This window comes from Hypanus sabinus, chromosome 27 (genome assembly GCF_030144855.1).
Source record: "Hypanus sabinus isolate sHypSab1 chromosome 27, sHypSab1.hap1, whole genome shotgun sequence".
NCBI lineage: Eukaryota > Metazoa > Chordata > Chondrichthyes > Myliobatiformes > Dasyatidae > Hypanus > Hypanus sabinus.
The window spans coordinates 42,851,055-42,870,496 of NC_082732.1; the positions used below are offsets into that span (position 1 = coordinate 42,851,055).

The window sequence follows — 19,442 nt, forward strand, 5'->3', positions numbered from 1 at the left end:
GCTTAGCTTCCCTTTGCACAGCAGGAGTTTATGAGATAGCGATCCAAGCCACACACACCAACTAAAGGGCAATTGCTTTACTAACTGCAAAATATCATTGTCAGTGTGTAGATTCTATTGACATTTAACACCTATATTGTGAATAGTGATTGTTTTTACAAGTAAGGTAATTGGCCATTGTAAATAGTGTCATGATTAGACTAGGGTTAAATAGGTGGGTTGCTGGGCAGTCCGGCTGCTTGTGCCAGAAGAGCATGTTCTATGCTGTATCTCTAAATAGAATTCTCATAATAGATCTAAATTTTAATAAGTTCAGTTAACTATGTAACTGATTATGTAAGACTCTAATATCCTCTGAAATGAACTTTTGAGATACATTGGACTCGAAATGTACCCATATAAACGGGAAGAGCAAAATGTCATTTGAAATGTTTATGAAACATCAGAATAGGGAAGAAATGTGATTTCAGTGACTTTGACTGTGGAATGATTATTGGTGCCAGATGGGGGGATTTGAGTATCTCAAAAACTGCCGATCTCCTGGGAGTTTACAGAGAATGGTACGATAAGCACAGAAGCAGCCAGTGAACGGCAGTTCTGTGGGTGAAAATGCTTTGTAAATGAGAGAGGTCAGAGGAGACTGGCTAGATTGATTCACGCTGACAGGAATATAAAAGTAACTCAAATAACCACATGTTACAACAGTGGTGTGCAGAAGACCGTGTCTGAATGTTCAACACGTCTAAACCTGAAGTGGATAGGCTACAGCAGCTGAAGACCACAAACATACACTCAGTGGCCCCTTTTATTAGATACACTCAGTGTATTTCACAGATATTACTGTGACTTTATGTTTGGAATCTCCCAGTTGTTTTGATGTCTCCCATTTCTCCTCTTTATACTATTTCTTTCGGATTTCTTCCAAAAGCACTGGGTTGGTCTCTGCATATGCACTGAGAATAGCTGGTTTTACCTCACTTCAAGTTCAAGTTTATTGTCATCTGACCTGCGGTGGAGGCGAAGTCCATGGGTATATTTAAAGCGGAAATTGATGCCCTGACCACTCAGGAAACTTATCAAAGGACATGGTGAAAAGACAGGTGTACGTGGTTGAGTGGGATCTTGGATCAGCCATGGTGGAAAGGCAGAGCGTACTCAGTGGGCTGAATGGTTTAATTCTGCTCCTATGCCTTATGGTCTTATATATACAGCTATTTGAAGCAACGTTCTTCCAGACCACAGTGCACCCACAATTATACAGTATATCTCACACAGCATGTAAAACAAAATGTTACCACAAATAAGTTAATAACATATAATTCAAAATACACATAGTGTGCAGCACAGATAAACAATAAACAGCTCGCTGTCCTAGTGCCGAGACTCAGTGGTGTCAGGTTATTCATTAGTCTCACAGCCTGAGGGAAGACTTGCTGCTCACTTGCTTCCACTTGCCGTGGTTGCTAAATTCTGGTCGGACAGTTGGTCTGGATAAGCAGAATCTTTTTCTGAGTAAATACTGGAGAAAAGCAAAGCCTATTGTGTGTGTTCCCTTGTAGAAACTCTGATCCCTGAATATCAGTAGTTATTCCCAACCTGAGCTCCACGAAGCCCTTGGTTAATGGTAGGGGTCCATAGCATAAAAAAATGGTGGGAACCCCTGTTCTATTTAGTAACTGACTGATGATGAGCCATGTGTTTCTGCAACTTTGGTGAATTCACTCCTGAGCTGAGCTATTGACATGTATCAACCTATCTATTCCACTGCGGTAAATCATCCTTACTTCACCCAACATGGCTGAAGTACTCCTCTAAACACTTACCTATTCCTATATTTATTATCTTTACCTGACTACTCTCATGTCCCCTTATCTAAGAAAAAAATGTGTTGGTATTGGAGAGGGTCTCGAGGAGAATGATACCAGGAATGAAAGCGTTAATGTATGAGGAATATGTGATGGCTCTGGGCTTGTACCTATCACTGTGGTTTAGAAGAATGTGGGTGGATCTCATTGATACCAATCAAGTTAGATAGAGTGGATGTGGAGAGCGTGTTTCCTGCAGTGGGGGAGTCTAGGACCAGAGGCACAGGCTCAGAATAAAGAGACATCCCTTTAGAACAGAGATGAGGAGGAATTTCTTTAGCCAGAGGGTGGTGAATCTGTGGAATTCATTACCACAGATCACTGTGGAGGCTATGCTATTTGGTATACAGTGCCTGAAAAAAGTATCCACCCCTACCCCAGAAGTTTTCATCTTTTATTTTTTACAACAATGAATCACGGTGGATATAATTTACCTTTTTTTTTGAAACACTGATCAACAGAAAAAGACTCTTCCATGTAAAAGTGAAAATAGATCTCTACAGAGTGATCTAAATTAATTACTAATATAAAACACAACATAATTGATCACGTAAGTATTCAGTAAGACCATAAGACATAGGAGGAGAGTTAGGCCTTCTGGCCCATCAAGTCTGCTCTGCCATTCAATCATGGCTGATCATTTTTTTAAAAATCTTCTCCTCAACCCCAGTTCCCAGCCTTCTCCACCTAACCTTTGATGCCATGTTCAATCAAGAACCTATCAATCTATGCCTTAAATACACCAAAGACCTGGCATCCACAGCTGCATGAGGCAACAAATTCCAGAAATTCACCACCCTTTGGCTAAAGAAATTTCTCTGCATCTCTGTTTTGAAAGGGCACCCCTCTATCCTGACACTGTACCCTCTTGTCCTAGACTCTCCCACCATGGGAAACATCCTTTTCACATCTATTTTGTCTAGGCCTTTCAACATTCCAAAGTTTTCAATGAGATTCCCCCCCCCCCCCCCATCCTACTGAATTCCAGCGAGTACAGACCCAGAGCCATCAAATATTCCTTGTAGGATAACCCTTTTATTCAAGTCAAGTCAAGGCACTTTTTATTGTCATTTTGACCATAACTGCTGGTACAGTACACAGTAAAAATGAGACAACATTTTTCAGGACCATGGTGCTACATGAAATAGTACATAAACTATGCAAAAACAACACAGAAAAAAACACTAGACTGCAGATTTGCCCAGGACTGTATAAAGTGCACAAAACCATGCAAGCATTACAATAAATAATACACCTGTACCTGGAAGGTCCAACTGCTGTTGAGTAAATATCCTGGCAAAAACTACACCATGAAGACAAAAAGAACACTCCAAGCAACTCTGCCTAAAGCTTTTGAAAAGCAGACCTCAGGAGATGGATAGGGGAAAATTTCCAAGTCACTTAATATCGCTTGGAGTACAGTTAAGTCAATCATCGAGGAATGGAAAGTATATGGCACGGTTGTAAATCTGCCCAGAGCAGGCTGTCTTCAAAATCTGAGTGATGGTGTAAGAAGGAGACTAGTGAGGGAGGCCACCAAGAGACCTATGACAACTAGTTACAAGCTTCAGTAAGATGGAACAGACTATGCATTCACCAACTGTTGCCCGGGTACTTCACCAGTCGCAGCTTTATGGGAGAGTGGCAAAGAAATGACCACTGTTGGGGAAAAAAACTCACATGAAATCTCAGCTGGAGTTTACTAGAATGTAGATGGGAGATTCTGAAATCCAATGGAAGAAGGTTCAATGGTCTGATGAAATCAAAATTGAGATTTTTGTCTATCAACCTAAACACTAAAATATCGCACATCATCAAAAACACACCATCCCTAACGTGAAGCATGGAAAACCTGATGCAGTCTGCAAGAGAACTGCGACTTAAGTGAAGATTTGTTTTCCAGCAAGACAATGACCCCAAGCATAAAGCCAAAGCTACATAGGAATGGCTTAAGGACAAAAAAGTTAATGTCCTGGAGTGACCAAGTTAGAGTCCAGACTTCAATTCAATTGAGAATTTGTGGCTGGACATGAAAAGGGCTGTTCACTCACAATCCCCATGCAATTGGACAGAGCTTAAGCAGGTTTGTAAAGAAGAATCAGGAAAAATTGCATTCTCCAAATGTGGAAAGCTGAAAGACACCTATCCACACAGAGTCAATGCTATAATTGCTGCCAAAGATGTATCTACTAAACACTGACTTGAAGGGGTGAATACTTATGCAATCAATTATTTATGTGTAATAATTGTAATAAATTGAGATAACTTTGAGGAGATTTGTTTCACTTTGTCACAAAGTCAAAAAAGCCAAATTAAATCCACTGTGATTCAATGTTGTAACTTCCAAGGAGGGTGAATACTTTTTATAGACACTGCATTTAAAGTGGAGGTTAATAGATTCTTGATTAGTTAAGGCATCAAAGTTTATGAGAAGAAGGTAGGAGAATATGGTTGAGAAGGATAGTAAATCAGCCATGATGGAATGGCAGAATAGACCCAATGGACTGAATGGCTTTATTCTGCTCCTGAGATTTCCCATGTTCCACAAATTAGAGGTCATCTGAAAAGTTAATGTGCTTATATACTGGCTTTCATTTTCCCATTCACCCGCTGGTGTTCGTGAATGTATATTGACTCTTGTTAAGTCACAGCTCAGTTTTAAAATGCATATTCTTACTGCCTCACCCCTAACTATCTCTGAAAAGTCTTCCATCTGTCTGTGATATCTGCATGCCTCTTACTGTCCCTGATTGTAATCAGCTAACCATTAGCATATGTTTTAGCTGAAAAACTCTCGAGTTCACTCTCTAACAATCCTCTTCTAAGATTTCTTTGACATTTTCTTCTGACTGAACTTGTCCTGTTATATGTGCCTAGTCTTGTATCTATATTCGCAACTGAGAGATTATATTAAATATCGTGAGTTTTAAATATGTTTTAAATATATTTCAAAAGCTGTTGGAATTTACCAATGTACATACTATAGTGATATTTAGCATTTGTCATCAAATTTAGATATTAGTTCAATTTGTAAAGGTTCCACGGTGAGTGTGCATTCCTTCACAATGTTCCTTCAATTATGAAACCTGCTTCATATGAACAAACTATGTTGGTGCTTTCCCTTCCACTGACCAAGTTGCGGTGGAAATGAGTGTAAGAATTGTGTCCAATTTACAGAAAGAATATGAAAGATTAAGAATGCTACTTCTGGGAAGATAATCAGTTCCCCTTTGAAGCTGATCACAGTAATATACCAGAATCAGGTTTAATATCACTGGCATATGTTATGAAATTTGCTATGCAGCAGCTGTACATTGCAATACCTAATAAAAACTAAATTACGGTAAGAAGTGTGTGTGTGTGTGTGTGTGTGTGTGTGTGTGTGTATATATATATATTTAAATAAGTAGAGCAAAAAGAGAAATAAAAGTAGTGAAATATTTACGAGTTCATTGTCCATTCAGAAATTGAATGGCAGAGGGGAAGAAGCTGTTCCTGAATCACCAAGTGTGTGTCTTCAGGCTCCTGTACCTCCTTCCTAATGGTAGCAATGAGAAGTGGGTGATGGGGGTCGTTAATGATGGAGGCATCACTCTTTGAAGATGTCCTTTATGCTGGGAAGGCTAGTGCCCATCATGGAACTGACTGAGTTTACTCTCTGTAGCTTATTTTGATACTGTGCAGAGGGCACACGTCCACCCACCCCATACCAGGCAGCGATGCAGCCTGTTAGAATGCTCTCCATGGTACATCTGTAGAAATTTGCAAATGTCTTTGATGACATATCAAATCTCTTCAGACTCCTAATGAAATATAGCCACAGTCGAGCCTTCTTTGTAACTGTATCGATATCAGAGGAGCAGAGAATTAGATGCACAATAGCCAGTTATTGCTTGAAAATTCAAAAGGAATAAATTGGAGATAAATAATTTTAAAACTAAATAATTGCGGGTTCAAAATAATTACATTCCAGTATGCTGCCAACTGTGCAAACTTTGCATGATAATTTAATTGGCAATCCTTTCTCTTCTCAAGCATTATGGCTATCCAGCTAATATCATTGCTAATATTAAAGAGCCTCTATTTCAAATTTCCGAGATCCTGAGAGCAATGCTGTCTGGATCTTAGCTCCTGGTAGGATCAAGGAGGATGTTCCAGACAAAAAGTGATGCAATTAAGACCTCAGCAATGGGGCTGGTGGAAGATGACAGATTGCAACGACAGCAAAGGCAGAGGGAACCTGTAGCAGTCAAGGGTCCCCAGTCATCTTGCATCCAATATCATCCCTGACCCTGATCTATCAGGGGTTGAGTTGTGGCTGTGAATGTTAAACAAAGTCACGCAATGGCAATCTGCATTAAGGAAACAACTCATTGGGAGAACTAGAGTGACCACAGTACTACTGTTATTTAGCTCCTGGTAGGATCACCCATGGCAATAAGATCAAGGGGAACTTCCAGATAAAAAAATGATCCAACCAAGACCACAACGGTGGAGCTGGTGGAAGATGATACATCATAATGACAATGAAGGTGGAGGAAGGCTGCAACAGAGAAGGGTCCCCAGTTGTCTTAACCCCTTGGGAAAACATCATGCTCATCTTGAGTGATCACACTTCTATTATTATACTGTGGTCATGTAGAAATGAAAATAGCAATGATTTATTACACTATCGTTATGTTCTTATGACAAAGATAAATCTACTGTTAGCTGAAAAGGAAGTGTGGTGCCAATGATGGATAAGAATATATTATTAACTCATATATCCAAAATGAAATGGTAATTTAGATAAATTTTGCTAAACTCCTCTGCATACTCTGACAAAGGAGAGTTTGACAAGACTCTGTTTAGTATAAGACCCAAGTGCTTATTTTATGACATTTGCTAAGTAACTGGTTGCAAGGTTTAATCCTAATTCCACAAAGCTTCCATGTATTTAGAAAGCTTAAATAAACCTTTTCCTCTTTTGAAACAGCTACTTTTTAATAGTTGAACATCAATGCCAGTGAAAGCAAATAACTGTAGATGCTAGAAACCTGAAATAAACAGAAATAATGCTGAAGGATCTTGAGCTGAAATGTTAACCCTCTCCCTCTCTCCCCTTACCCCTCCCAGTCCCCGCTCTCTCCCGCCTCTCTTCCCCCTCTCTTCCCCCATCTCTTCTCCTCCTCTGCCTGCTTCTCCCTCCTCCTCTCTCTCCCCCTCCCCCTGGAGGCTGTCTATTGGTTGAGGTTGACCATGGATATTGCATCCTAGTTGTCTACATGATACACAACCTCCTAACCCATACATCTTTGGAATGTGGGAGGGAACCAAAGCACCTGAAGGAAACCCATGTGGTCATGGAGAGAACTACAAACTCCTTATAGACAGCAGCAGGAAATGAATCCAGACCATTGGCGCTGTAAAGCATTAGTCTAACCACTAGGCTACTATACCGTCCCAAATGTAAATCTTACATTTAAGTACTTTTAATGTGTACAATATTATAGGCTGATTCCATTTGTATGCGATGCTGGAAAATTTAGGCAGATGGCAAAATAGATTATATGTTCTGTGCTTGTTTATTTCTTCTGAATTGTTATAGGTTTACGCAATTATTTGGTCCTTTTTACAGTTCTGTAAAGCTACTTAAATTTGCAAACTGTGGTGTGCAAGGTGATAAAGGATTTTATCTTGTTTTGAAGACCAAGTGTACAAAGCAATCTTTCCTAGACATGGATGACTTCATACGCATTCCCTTCGGAATGCAGTAGTTCAAAGATCAGGACAAGCTGGAATTGAAATTGGTTATTATTGTCACATGCACCAAGATACAGTGAAAAGCTTGTCTGAAAAGCTGTTTATACAGATCAGTTCACTACACAGTATATTAACGTAGAACAAGTTAAAACAATAACAGAATGTAGAATAGAGTGTAACAGCTACAGGGAAAGTGCACCGCAGGTAGATTATAAGGTGCATGGACATAACAAGAAAGAAGGAAAGTGAAGAAGAATGTTCAGGGATGAATTCATCTGTCAAAATATGAGCAAGGTATAATGTATCAGATAAATATGTATACAGTGCTGATGAAGGATCTCGGCCTGAAACATCAGCTATTTATTCATTTCCAGTGATGTTGCCTGAACTGCTGAGTTCCTCCAGCTTTTTGTGTGTATTGTGTTGGATTTCCAGCATCTGCAGAATCCCTTGTGTTTGTGATAGTGTGTCAGATGTTAGCACATCTGATGTGTTAACACTTCTTCTAAGACTTCACTCACTGAAGTCTTCCAACTGGTGTGGCTACAATTGAAATGTTAAAGCTACAAGATGACCTGTCTTATCATATACTGACCAACACCTTTGTCAGGAACCTTGATGTATCAGGATATTTTCTTTGCTGACAATGGTGATATTTACATTATCTGGAAATTTCCACGATTGCAGAAGGGTAGTTATTAATGTTCTGTGTCAGAGTCCATTTTTGGTTTGTGATCATAAACTCACAAACCTTTAGTGGCAAATATTAGCCCTACTTTCTAAATTGTGGCAAATTAGTTTAGCTGTTCATAAGTAAACTTTGTTTTCTTAAGCCTGTCATCCCTACTGAGACATTGACTGCTGACAGCATCTCACTAGACACCTCTATCCTGGCCCGGTCTTTCAAATTGCCTCCAGATATAGCCCATTTTCTGGGTGTCCTTCCATTTCTAGGGATAAAGTCGTAGGTGTTTCTGTTGATCTGGGTTTTCCTGGATAGGGTTGCTAGCCCCTTGCCCGACTTCCACAGCTGGGTTTGGGACTGTCTGTGGCAGAGTTTAAATGTCATTAAATTCTATCAATCCAATTGTAATTATTTTCCAATGTAAACTAAAGAGTAAGCTCAGCCTGGGAACAAGTGCAGCTTCTAAAGTTGTTGTATTAATGTTATCACATTCAAATTTTCCTTGCTCAACATAAAAACTAAACACTGGAAATATCTGATAGCTCAGGGTTATATGATGGAAATCTGACTTTGTCGCTGAATTTAGTTTCTGGTGAATGGAACAAAGGATGAGTTTTAGATGGAAAATATGGTTAGCCACAAAGAACTAAAAATGATGGTGAAGATATGTTGGTTGATTTCTGTTGTGCCTTGTAGCTGATATGAAGAAATATAGTTGTTTTAAGCATATAGGGACACACATCATTGATACTTGATACCTTTAAAACATACAACTAACTTACTTAAAATTATTAAGTATATTTTTGAGAAAAAAACATGTAGTAATGCACCACAATTCTTCTTGAAAAACATGATTAAGGCTTTATAAATTTAACTGGTAAATTTTGTATGTTACTTAACCTTCTGATTTAAAAAAATGATTTTAAGAAATTATGAACTGCCATCAGATAAGCAAATACCAAATGGTAATGTCAAAACCAATTCATAGTTGTGGTTACTGAACTAAGCCAGTTACTATTTTTCTCTTATTCATGGCTTTGCTACAACTTTTGTAAATGATATTTAAAATGAGGACAGTACTGTCTGAAAATATGAGTTCAGTTCTGGCACTGTCTGCAAGGAGTTTGTACTTTCCCCCACGAATGTGTTGGTTTCCTTTGGGTTCTCCAGTTTCCACACATAGTCAAAATATGTATCGGTTCAGAGGTTAATTGGTCATTAGGCTAGGGTAAAAATCAGTGGGTTGCCAGGCAGTGTGGCTTGTTGGATTGCAACAGCCTGCTACATGCAGTATCTCTAAATAAAATTAAAAATGTGGAAGTGTCTGTCTAATGGTTGATAAACAGTGTGGTTGTTCAGAGCAATAAATAGTTTTGATAATGGTGCCAGTATTCTGCTAATTATTTTTGCAGTATGCAAATATGTTAAGTACAGGAAATGTTGATAAAGTGAGCAGGTCAGTCAATATCTACAGGGAGAGAAAACAAGATGGAAAAAGCACTGACTAAAGCAAAGGTAATAGTGAATTTAATGTTGAATTCTTGAGCTAAAGGATTAGCTACACCACTAAACCAAGCAGAACTAGTGCGAAAACTGTTGCAAATATTCAGTGAGGTAGGCAGCATTCACTTCATTCAATTTCACTTGCCACATCATTGAAATGTTCCCACAACCAATGGACTCACTTTCAAGGACTCTTCATCTCATATTATCAACATTTATTGCTTATTTATTTATTATTTTTATTTCTTTTTGTATTTACTCAGTTTGTTGTTTTCTGCACTCTGGTTGAACGCCCAAGTTGGGCAGTCTTTCATTGATTCTGTTATGATTATTATTCTATAAATATATTGATATGCCCACAAGAAAATTAATCTCAAGGTTGTATATGGTGACATATATGTAGTTAGATAATATATTTATTTTGAACTTTGAACTTTTATTACGAGAGATTCTGCAGATGCTGGAAATCGAGACTAACACATGCAAAATGTTGTCAGAATTCAGCAGGTCAGGCAGCATCTATGGAGAAGGATAAACTGTCAACTCTTCAGGCTGAAACTCTTTGTCAGGGCCTTTAAACATTGACTCTTTATTCCTTCCCATAGATCCTGCGTGACCTGCTGAGTTCCTCCGGCATTTTGTGCATGTTGTTCAGCATCCGTGTTGCTAGAAATACTGTTAAAGTTGCAAACCAGCTTCATTGCCACCAAGCTGCAATGTGGAAAACTGTCCAGGGATATCCTATCCAGGAAATGCAGGCAAATGCAATCAACGTAATTACCACTAATCATTCTCTCAAAATCATCAGTAAAGCGACAGACAGTATTTTCAATGGTACAGTACATATTATAGAGAGAGAATCTAACCACAAGAGATTCTGCAGATGCTGGAAATCCAGAGCAGCACACTCAAAATGTTGGAGGAACTCAGCAGGTCAGGCAGCATCTGTGGAGGGGAAGAAACATGTATCAGGCTGAGACCCTTCATCAGGACTGGAAAGGAAAGAGGAATAAGCCAAAATAAGAAAATAGGTGGAGGGTAATGGGTGAGACCAGGTGAGGGTGAAGGTAGGTGGGTGGGGAGGTTTTGAAGTGAGATGCTGGGAGACGACAGGTGGAATCGGTGAAGAGTTGAAGGAGAAGGAATCTGATAAGAGATTGCAAACACAAGGGATTTTGCAAATGCAGGAAATCGAGAGCAACACACAGAAAATGTTGGAGGAACTCAGCAGGTCAGACAGCATCTATGAAAAGGAATAGTGTCGACATTTTCAGCTGAGCCCCTTCATCAGGACTCATCCCAATTTCCTGATGAAGAGTTTAGGCCAAAAACGGTGACTCGTTATTCCTTTCCATAGATGCTGCTTGACCTAATATGTTTTGACAGCATTTTGTGTGAATCTAGCCACATATCCTTGACATTCAGCATCATTGCTGGTATTGTCTATGAAAGCCATTTCCATTATCTTCTAACATTTTCAGTTTCCATTTTCTGTAATACTTCAATGTGAAATTATAAAGTAAACAAATGCATAAGTATTACAAATCCAAGCTGAGGCTGACCTTTGTAATACTGATTATCATTGAAATAATCAACAAAAATAATTATTATTAACAATTTTCAGAGATTACTTAACATGGTACGCAGATTACTGCCATATTCAATGAGAGCTGATTTGCTTCATTGTTTCAGTTTGGTGTACTATCCCAAGACACGCCACAAACAGAATTTGACAAGACTCAAAGCTTAGACATTTTAAGAATTGGCTTGAAATGAAGGCTGAAGTTTACTAGCAATTTATGGAACAATCATTCAAATTGTAGGCAGAAGAGATCAGTGTAGTTTAGCCATTTGATTACTGAGTTACAAATAAGAGATTATATGTAGATGCTGGAAATCCAAGCAACACACACAAGATGCTGTGGAGGAACTCAGCAGGCCAGTTAGCATCTGTGGAAAAAAAGTACAGTTGACATTTCAGAACCAGGCTCTTCAGCAGGACTGGAGTAAAATAGACTTTAAAAGGTGGTGGAGGGGACAGAGAAACACAAAGTGATAGGTGAAACTTGGAGGGGGAAGAATGAAGTATATAGTTGGTGAAAGAGATACATGGCTAGAGAATAGGGAGTCTGATTGGTGAGGACAGAAGGCCATGGAAGAAAGAAAATAGGGGAGGAGCACCAGAGAGAGGCGATGGGCAGGTAAGGAGATGAGGTGAGAGAGTAAAAAGTAGGTGGAGAATGGTGAAGGGGAGGGCGGGGGTGGGCATTGCTGAAAGCTTGAGAAATCAATGTTCATGCCATCAGGCTGGAGGCGACCCAGACGGAATATAAAGTGTTGTTCCTCCAACCTGCGTGTGGCCTCATCGTGACAGTGAAGGAGGCCATGGACTGACATATTGGAATGGGAACGGGGAAATTGAATTAAAATGGGTGGCCACTGGGAGATCCTGGTTTTTCTGGCAGATGGAGCATAGCTGCTCGGTGAAATGATCTCCCAATCTACGTCGGGTCTCACCGATATACAGGAGGCCACACCAGGAGCACTGGACACAGTATATGACCCCAACAGACTCAGAGGTGAAGTGCCGCAAATAGTCCTTCCAAGTGAGGTGACATTTCATCTGTGAGTTTGTTGGGGTCATACACTGTGTCCAGTGCTCCCAGTGTGACCTCCTGAATGTCACTGAGAACCGACATAGATTGGGAAATCACTTCACTGATGTCTTGGCCCAAAACATCGACTGTACTTTTTTCCATAGATGCTGCCTGGCCTGCATTGTGTGTGATTACTAAGTTGGTACTTCGTTTGGCACAACACTGTGGGCTGAAGAGCCTGCTCTTGTGCTGTGCTGTTCTGTGTTCTATCTTCTAAGCTTACATAATGAAAAAGCTTTGAGGGGGATGGGGTGGATAAAAGCTATGCTCTGCTACTCTGACAGAATACTTTAATTCAAAAGTAAGATTCTTCAGATATTACTGTACTGTTCAATGGCATCCAAAATTAAAGAAACCCAATTTCCGATTGTTTAATTAAAACTATTGGATATCAGTTTTTTAGAAACAACTTTATTGAATTATCGGTTCCTTAAGGTTGTCATATCCAGGGGTGGTATTGAGGATGAAGTCCCACCATCTATAAAATGCTCCTAATGGTGTGCATTTGAAATAGCCTCTGACAACCGTCCAGCTCCTGGCCTTCATGTATGACGTATGAAGCCCAGCAGAACTGTTTCTACTGATGGAAGAAGGGGCAAAGGCGAGTTGCTGGTGCCTTAAAACCAGAAGCTTCGGGCTGATGAGCCTCGTCAGCTGTGGTTGGCACTCATCTAGAAGAAGGAAAACTCTGATCTCAAACCCCTGCTGCCTTGTGACTATATCCACTCATAAGGAAGAATTTGGAGTATACCCTGATGAAAAATGCAGAGCTGGAATCCCTAAGGAAGTGCTACTTCGACTTCAACACGGACTGGCACTCTTGTGTTACACTGGCGCTGAACTGTATCGGTCTCTGCCATTCCTATGGATTCATAATCTGTGTGGAGAGGGGGAGCCATATATACTGCCCTGGCTTGCGTATTAGATTGTGCATCACATAGACAGCTTGGATACAGCATCCATGGTCAATCTTGACCAGCGGAGGGCCTGTGAGATAGAGTTATCTTTTATTCTTTTGATTCATTTTAGATTATCTTTATTTTTTTATTTTTTGCATAGGTGGTTTCATCCTAATATATCTGGGATTGAAGCAGAACATCTCTTACTAAACAGAGGAGTTCATGGGAGCTTCCTAGCACGACCCAGCAAAAGCAACCCTGGGGACTTCACTTTATCAATCAGGTAAGACACAATTCACAGAATAGAGTATGGGTTAGCATGATGCAATTACAGCTGGGGGGAGGAGGAGGGTGAAGCTCGGAGTTCAATTCTGATGTCATCTGTAAGGAGTCTCTCTATGTCCTTGTGGAATGCATAGGTTTTCTCTGGGTGCTCCAGTTTCCTTCCATAGTCCAAAGACACACTGGTTAGTAGGTTAATTGGTCATTGTAAATTGTCCTGTGATCAGGCTAGGGTTAAATCGGGGTTGCTGGACAGCATGAATTGAAGTTCAGAAGGGCCTATTCTGAGCTGTATCTCAATAAATAAATAATATTAATAATATAAAGAAAGAAGAGGACAGATATTATATATAGTAGCCTAGTTAATTATTAAGGAAATACAGAGTCATAGTAAACTAGAAACAGAAACTTCAGCCCATTTAGTCCATGTCAAGCTGTTAGTCATAGTCTCATCAACCCACACCCAAAGTATAGCCCTCCATACTCCTCCCATCCATTTAGGTACCTAAATTTCTCTTAAATTTTGAAATCAAATCTGCATCCACCACTTCCACTTGCAGCTCGTTCCACACTCTCAGCAGCCTCTTAGTGAAGAAGCTCTCCCCCCCCCCCATGTTCCTCTCAACCCAGAGCCTCAGTGGAAAAAGCCTTCTTGCATTTATCCTTTCAATTTCCCTCATAGTTTTGTACGCTGCTGTCAATATTTGATTGCCAAGATTTGACTCCAAGGTTTCAGTTCTGATTCCCACTGTTGTTTATTTGATGTCTTCCATCTACTCATGAATATTCTGCTCAGTGTAGATGAACATCGTAAGTGTGGAGTTGTATCACTTGTAAGGTAAAACTGAAGAAAGCATGTGATGTGGTGAATGGGAAGATTGAGGAGGCACATCTTCAGGTGTAGGAGTGGAATAGTAGGGAAAACTGGTGTGCTTTTTCATCACTCTGCATTTTCAGCTGCTCCAATTACACACATCTGAAAACTTAGCCTCCGTCCCCTGCATATGTGTGCTCTGTAGGCTAAGTAGGTTAAATGTAGGCCATGCAGGTTAAACTTAGGCTAGGTCCCCTGCATATGTGTGCTATCCAGCCACAATGGGTGAATTGATCTTTAGATTAAATTCTCAAGTGCAGCACAGTAAATATTGCACTAATGAAAGAATTCCTGGAATTGTCACAAACTTTGGGACTGGAGCTGCAAATTGAAAACCAATTTGTTCTACTGGATATGTTCTGGGAGCCGAGATACTAATTCAAGATCAATTTGCATCCTTTGCATTGTGGATAGGAGATAAGTTTTCTACTTATTCAATCTAATGATTCCTCAGGTTTATTTTGTATTGCCTCATATAAAAGGTTATATTATGGATAGAGAGAGTATTTATTACAGTACATGACATCACAAAGGTAGGAGAATCTATATGGATTGGTAGTTCCCATTTACCATTTCTGTAGATCTTTATGAAAATTATCTTTATACCTTTTTATCACTTAGAAAGGAATTTCTGGTATTCATCAAGGATTTGTACTTGCATTAACCCTAATGGTCACTGTTGTAGCTGTTAAAATATATGATGTAGTGGATGGGACGATTCTGGTGTTGGATTGGAACAGTTGGGAGCAGTACATGCATGTCAATAAAAGAATTCCTACATTCCTGAGCAATGTATTCAATCATGTACAGAGGGAAAGGTGCCTTTGTGGTTGCAAAGCTGGTATTTGTTGCCTCAGGATGAGCCATCTTAGAGCAGGGCCTCAAATATCTGTCTCTTTACCGGAATATGGGGGTAAAAAACAAGCACCTATTTCCTGCATTTTCTCTAGGCACCTCGTTTTGCCACCATCATGGCCAATATTAATGCTTATATAGCTGGGTTTCAGCCCCACCACTTGGCTATTATTTTGGAGGGTCTAGAAATTAGAATGGCCTATACAGAGGTTCTGTCTATAAGGCCCAGAGAAGATTTGTGAGAATGATTCCAGGAATGAAAGGGTTAACATATGGGGGTTGTTTGATGGCTCTGGGCCTGTAATTACTGGAGTTCAGGAAAATGAGATGGGATCTCATTGAAACTTATTAAATATTGAAAGACTGAGATAGTGGACGTGGAGTAGATGTTTCCTATAGTAGGGGGACTCAAAATAGAAGCGTATCCCTTTAGAACAGAGATGAGGAGGGTTTTTTTTTACAGGTGGCGGTGAATTTGTGGAATTCATTGCAACAGACGGCTGTGGAAGCCAAGTCATTGGGTATATTTAAAGTGGAGGTTGATAGGTTCTTCATAATCTAAAAGCTTAATTTACAACAATTGTCAAATCAGGTAAATAGCATCTGTTCTGTGCAACATATTAGATTTTGAAAAACAAGATCTATTAAATGTAGCTGGCTGTTTGGGACCAAATGAACCTCAATTGTTTTCAAGAGTAATTCTTATTCTTGAAGGAAGATAATTGAAATTCTTTAGAATGCCAAAACACCTTCAAGTAAAAACACTACTAATTTTGTGACATCAGCTATATTGCATAAGAAGTACCTGTAAAAAATCAGGGTACAAAATGTGCTTGAGTAGTTTGCATTTTTTGGGTGCTATGGCCGTAGGTACTTGTTTCTGTCAAGTGTTATGCCGGACCGTATTTGTTGAGTGTGTTAGTGCAGGTACTGCCAACACCCACAAGAAGAGTGCAACGTAGGCAAATTGTGATATCAATCTGCAGTGCATACAGATTTGATTCCTGTGTCTGCTATTTTTGTGCTTAACTCCACAGGCATTGACCTACTGAGTGTAACTAGTTATGGCCAAACTCAGCCAGGAGGTAAATGCCTTATATTCTAGCAATTATCCTGAAGGCTTCACTCTGTAGTTGCAGGTAGGAAGCATCAGACCCTTGAACAAACAGGAATAACTACACTCACTTGACCACCCATTGTGATGTTTCCCACAATCAATGATCTCACTTTAAGGACTCTTTATCTCATTATCTCATATTCTCATTATTTATTGTTATCTATTTATATTTGCGTTCGCACAGTTTGTTGTCTTCTACACTCTGGCTGATCTTTCATTGATCCTGTTATAGTTGCTATAGATCTGCTCAGTATACCTACAGAAAGATATACGGTTGTATATCGTGACATATATGTACTTTGATAATAAAATTTACTTTGAACTATGGAGGGAGTGGAAGATAGGTAACTATAGTTGCAGGAGTTGTAGCTACTGTTGGTGCCTATCTGACTATAACTAGCCAGATAATGATCAATAAAGCAATCCAGATGGATAACGTGGGTGGCACAATAGCATAGTGTTTAGCTTAGCTCTTTACATCACCAGCAATCACCGACTGGGATTCAATTTCCACTGCTGTTTGTAAGAATTTTGAACATTCTTCCCCTGACTGCGTGGGTTTCCTTTGGGTGCTCCAGTTTCTAAGCATTCAGAAGACATATGGGGTAGGATTAGTAAATTCTAGTCATGCTAAGTTGGCACCGAAAGCCTGGAGACAATTGCAGACTGCCCCCAGCACAAATTTGGATTGTATTTGTCATTGATGCAAACAACGCATCTCACTGTATGTTTCAATGTACATGTCACAAATAAAGCTAGTCTTTAATCCTTAGAAGTAGAGAAATATTGAAGGAGGAGGGCATGGCTGGCCATGTTAAAATTTGTAAACAGTTCAAAGTTGACGTAAACAGTTCAAGGTGGACAGAGGAAGATGGGCTACCTTTGTCAAAGCTGCACACACACCACTGGCACTTCATATAAAAAACAATGCAATGAATACACTTGAGATCACAAATTAGCATGTTAGGACTTGATGGTGTTTTGGCATCTAATGCATTACTGTCACTTTCAAGAATAAAAATAACATTTGGACCCTAACTGAGCTTCTCTTAGTCCAACATAACCCCCTGCGTTTAATAGAACTTGTTATTCAAAACACCGTGCTTCCTCCAAAATCTAATAAGTAATATTTGTCTGAATTGTTGCTCAGTAGCTATTTACAGTATATATGTTTTACTAAATTTCTTAACGGGTAATAAGTCATTTTTATAACTCCTATTTTAGTGATGTGGCAGCATGGAAAACATGATTTGGAAGATGTCAGACAAGGAGTTCCAAGAAAGATAGATATAGATTTAAAAGCGTTCAGTTATGTAAAGAGCATTATTGTTTGATATCAATTATGTGCTTACATTTGGGAAGTTAAAACTCAGCGTTAGCCATGCAGAGGAAAGCAAATGTAATATTAGGGACATCGATGGGATCAGCAATTATTTCACTTGCTGAGTAATTTGGAGGAGATGTTGTTTCATTTCCTAGGCCAGATGGCTTCAGTCACAAATTATTTAGCTAGTGGAAGTGATGTTAATGTGCCCTGCACTCAGTGCTCATATTATTAGGTACAGCTGTACACCTGCACAGAAATGAAAATATCTAATCAGTCACTTTGTCAGAATCAAAATCGTCTTTATTATCACCAGCATGTATCGTGAAATTTGTTCACTTAGCAGCAGCAGCAGCACAATGCAATACATGATAACATAGAAAGAAAAAATAGCCAAGTAAATCAGTTACAGTAAGTACTGTATATGTATGTATATTGCTTTCCATATCTCCACTGAGCAATTTGCTATTCCAGAAGTCAAGATTTTCAGCAGTATCAAATAGCACCATGATTAAATCGCTTTGCCCATTACTGTTATAAAATGGCTGTGATCTAACACCTGAGCATAGGTGATGCCAGATCATGCTCCATAATGCAGCTGTCCTGATCAATTCAATGCCTTCCTGTGTAAGACTGTTGTGGAACTCATTGTAATTGTTGTCAGGTTTATTTCTTAGCAGCTAGAAATTTAAGTGTTGAAAAGTAGAGGGCCAGCACTTTTTGGATGTAACTGGTTGAAAAAAATCCAACTAGACCAGCACTCAAAGCTCTCAGTGTGGCATCAACAGTCAATGGCAGCCCAAATGTAAGCACTAGGCAGAGCCTGGCACAGCTGTTTAATGTTAATGAGAAAGTGTTTGAGAAGGGGATTGGTAAACTCAAAGGCATGAAGGCCAGAATTGAATTGAATGAAGCTGCAACACCAAGGTTCCATAAATTGTATCCCGTGCTTTACTCAATCTGTCCTAAAGTGGATGCTGAACTTCAAAACTTGGAGGCATCTGGAATTCTCTCCAAGGTTGAGTGGAGTGATTGGGCCACACACATTGTCCCGGTGATCAAGAAAGGCAAGGCCAGAGCTATTTGCATATGTGGGGATTTCAAAGTGAGCATTAATTCAGTGCAGCACACTGTGCAGTATCCCCTGACACAAATAGTAGACACTTGTGAATCTTTGACAGGTAGGGATAGGTTTTCAAAGATTGACTTGTCACAAGCATATCTACAAATTGGGATTGAGGAGTCAAGCAGGAAGTTTCTCACAACACTTGCAAGGGACTATTCCAGTATAATCGTCTCAACTTTGCCAAATTGCTGGAGTTGAATCAATGCCAAAGAGCAATGGGTGAAGTGCTCCAAAATATCCCTGGAACACAAAGTTACCTTGATGACATCATCATGACTGGGAAGAATGATGAAGAGCAGCTCCAGAACCTTGGTAAAGTGCTTATCAGGCTGAGTGAGTATGGTCTGTGTGCAAAGAGAGAGAAGTGAGTGTTTCAAGAATGACACCTCATATTGTGGACATGTCTTTGATAAGCTTGGCTTACATAAGTCACAAGAGAAGACTAAAGCACCCAAACCAGAATATGTATCACAACTCAGGTCATGCTTGGGCCTTGTGAACTACTATCACCGG

The 19,442-nt window shown here is 39.6% G+C and overlaps 1 protein-coding gene across 3 annotated transcripts in view; it reads left to right on the forward strand.

The window, feature by feature from the left end:
• Positions 1-19,442, forward strand: part of ptpn11b (protein tyrosine phosphatase non-receptor type 11b) — a 136,531-nt gene that overhangs the window by 36,016 nt on the left and 81,073 nt on the right. For all 3 annotated transcript variants that reach the window (XR_009508255.1, XR_009508256.1, XM_059952329.1), the window contains exon 2: positions 13,512-13,634. Coding sequence is in view for 1 of the 3 variants with exons in the window: in XM_059952329.1 (XP_059808312.1) it covers positions 13,512-13,634 (123 nt within the window). In the remaining 2 variants the exon portion in view is untranslated. The remainder of the gene's footprint in view (positions 1-13,511; positions 13,635-19,442) is intronic.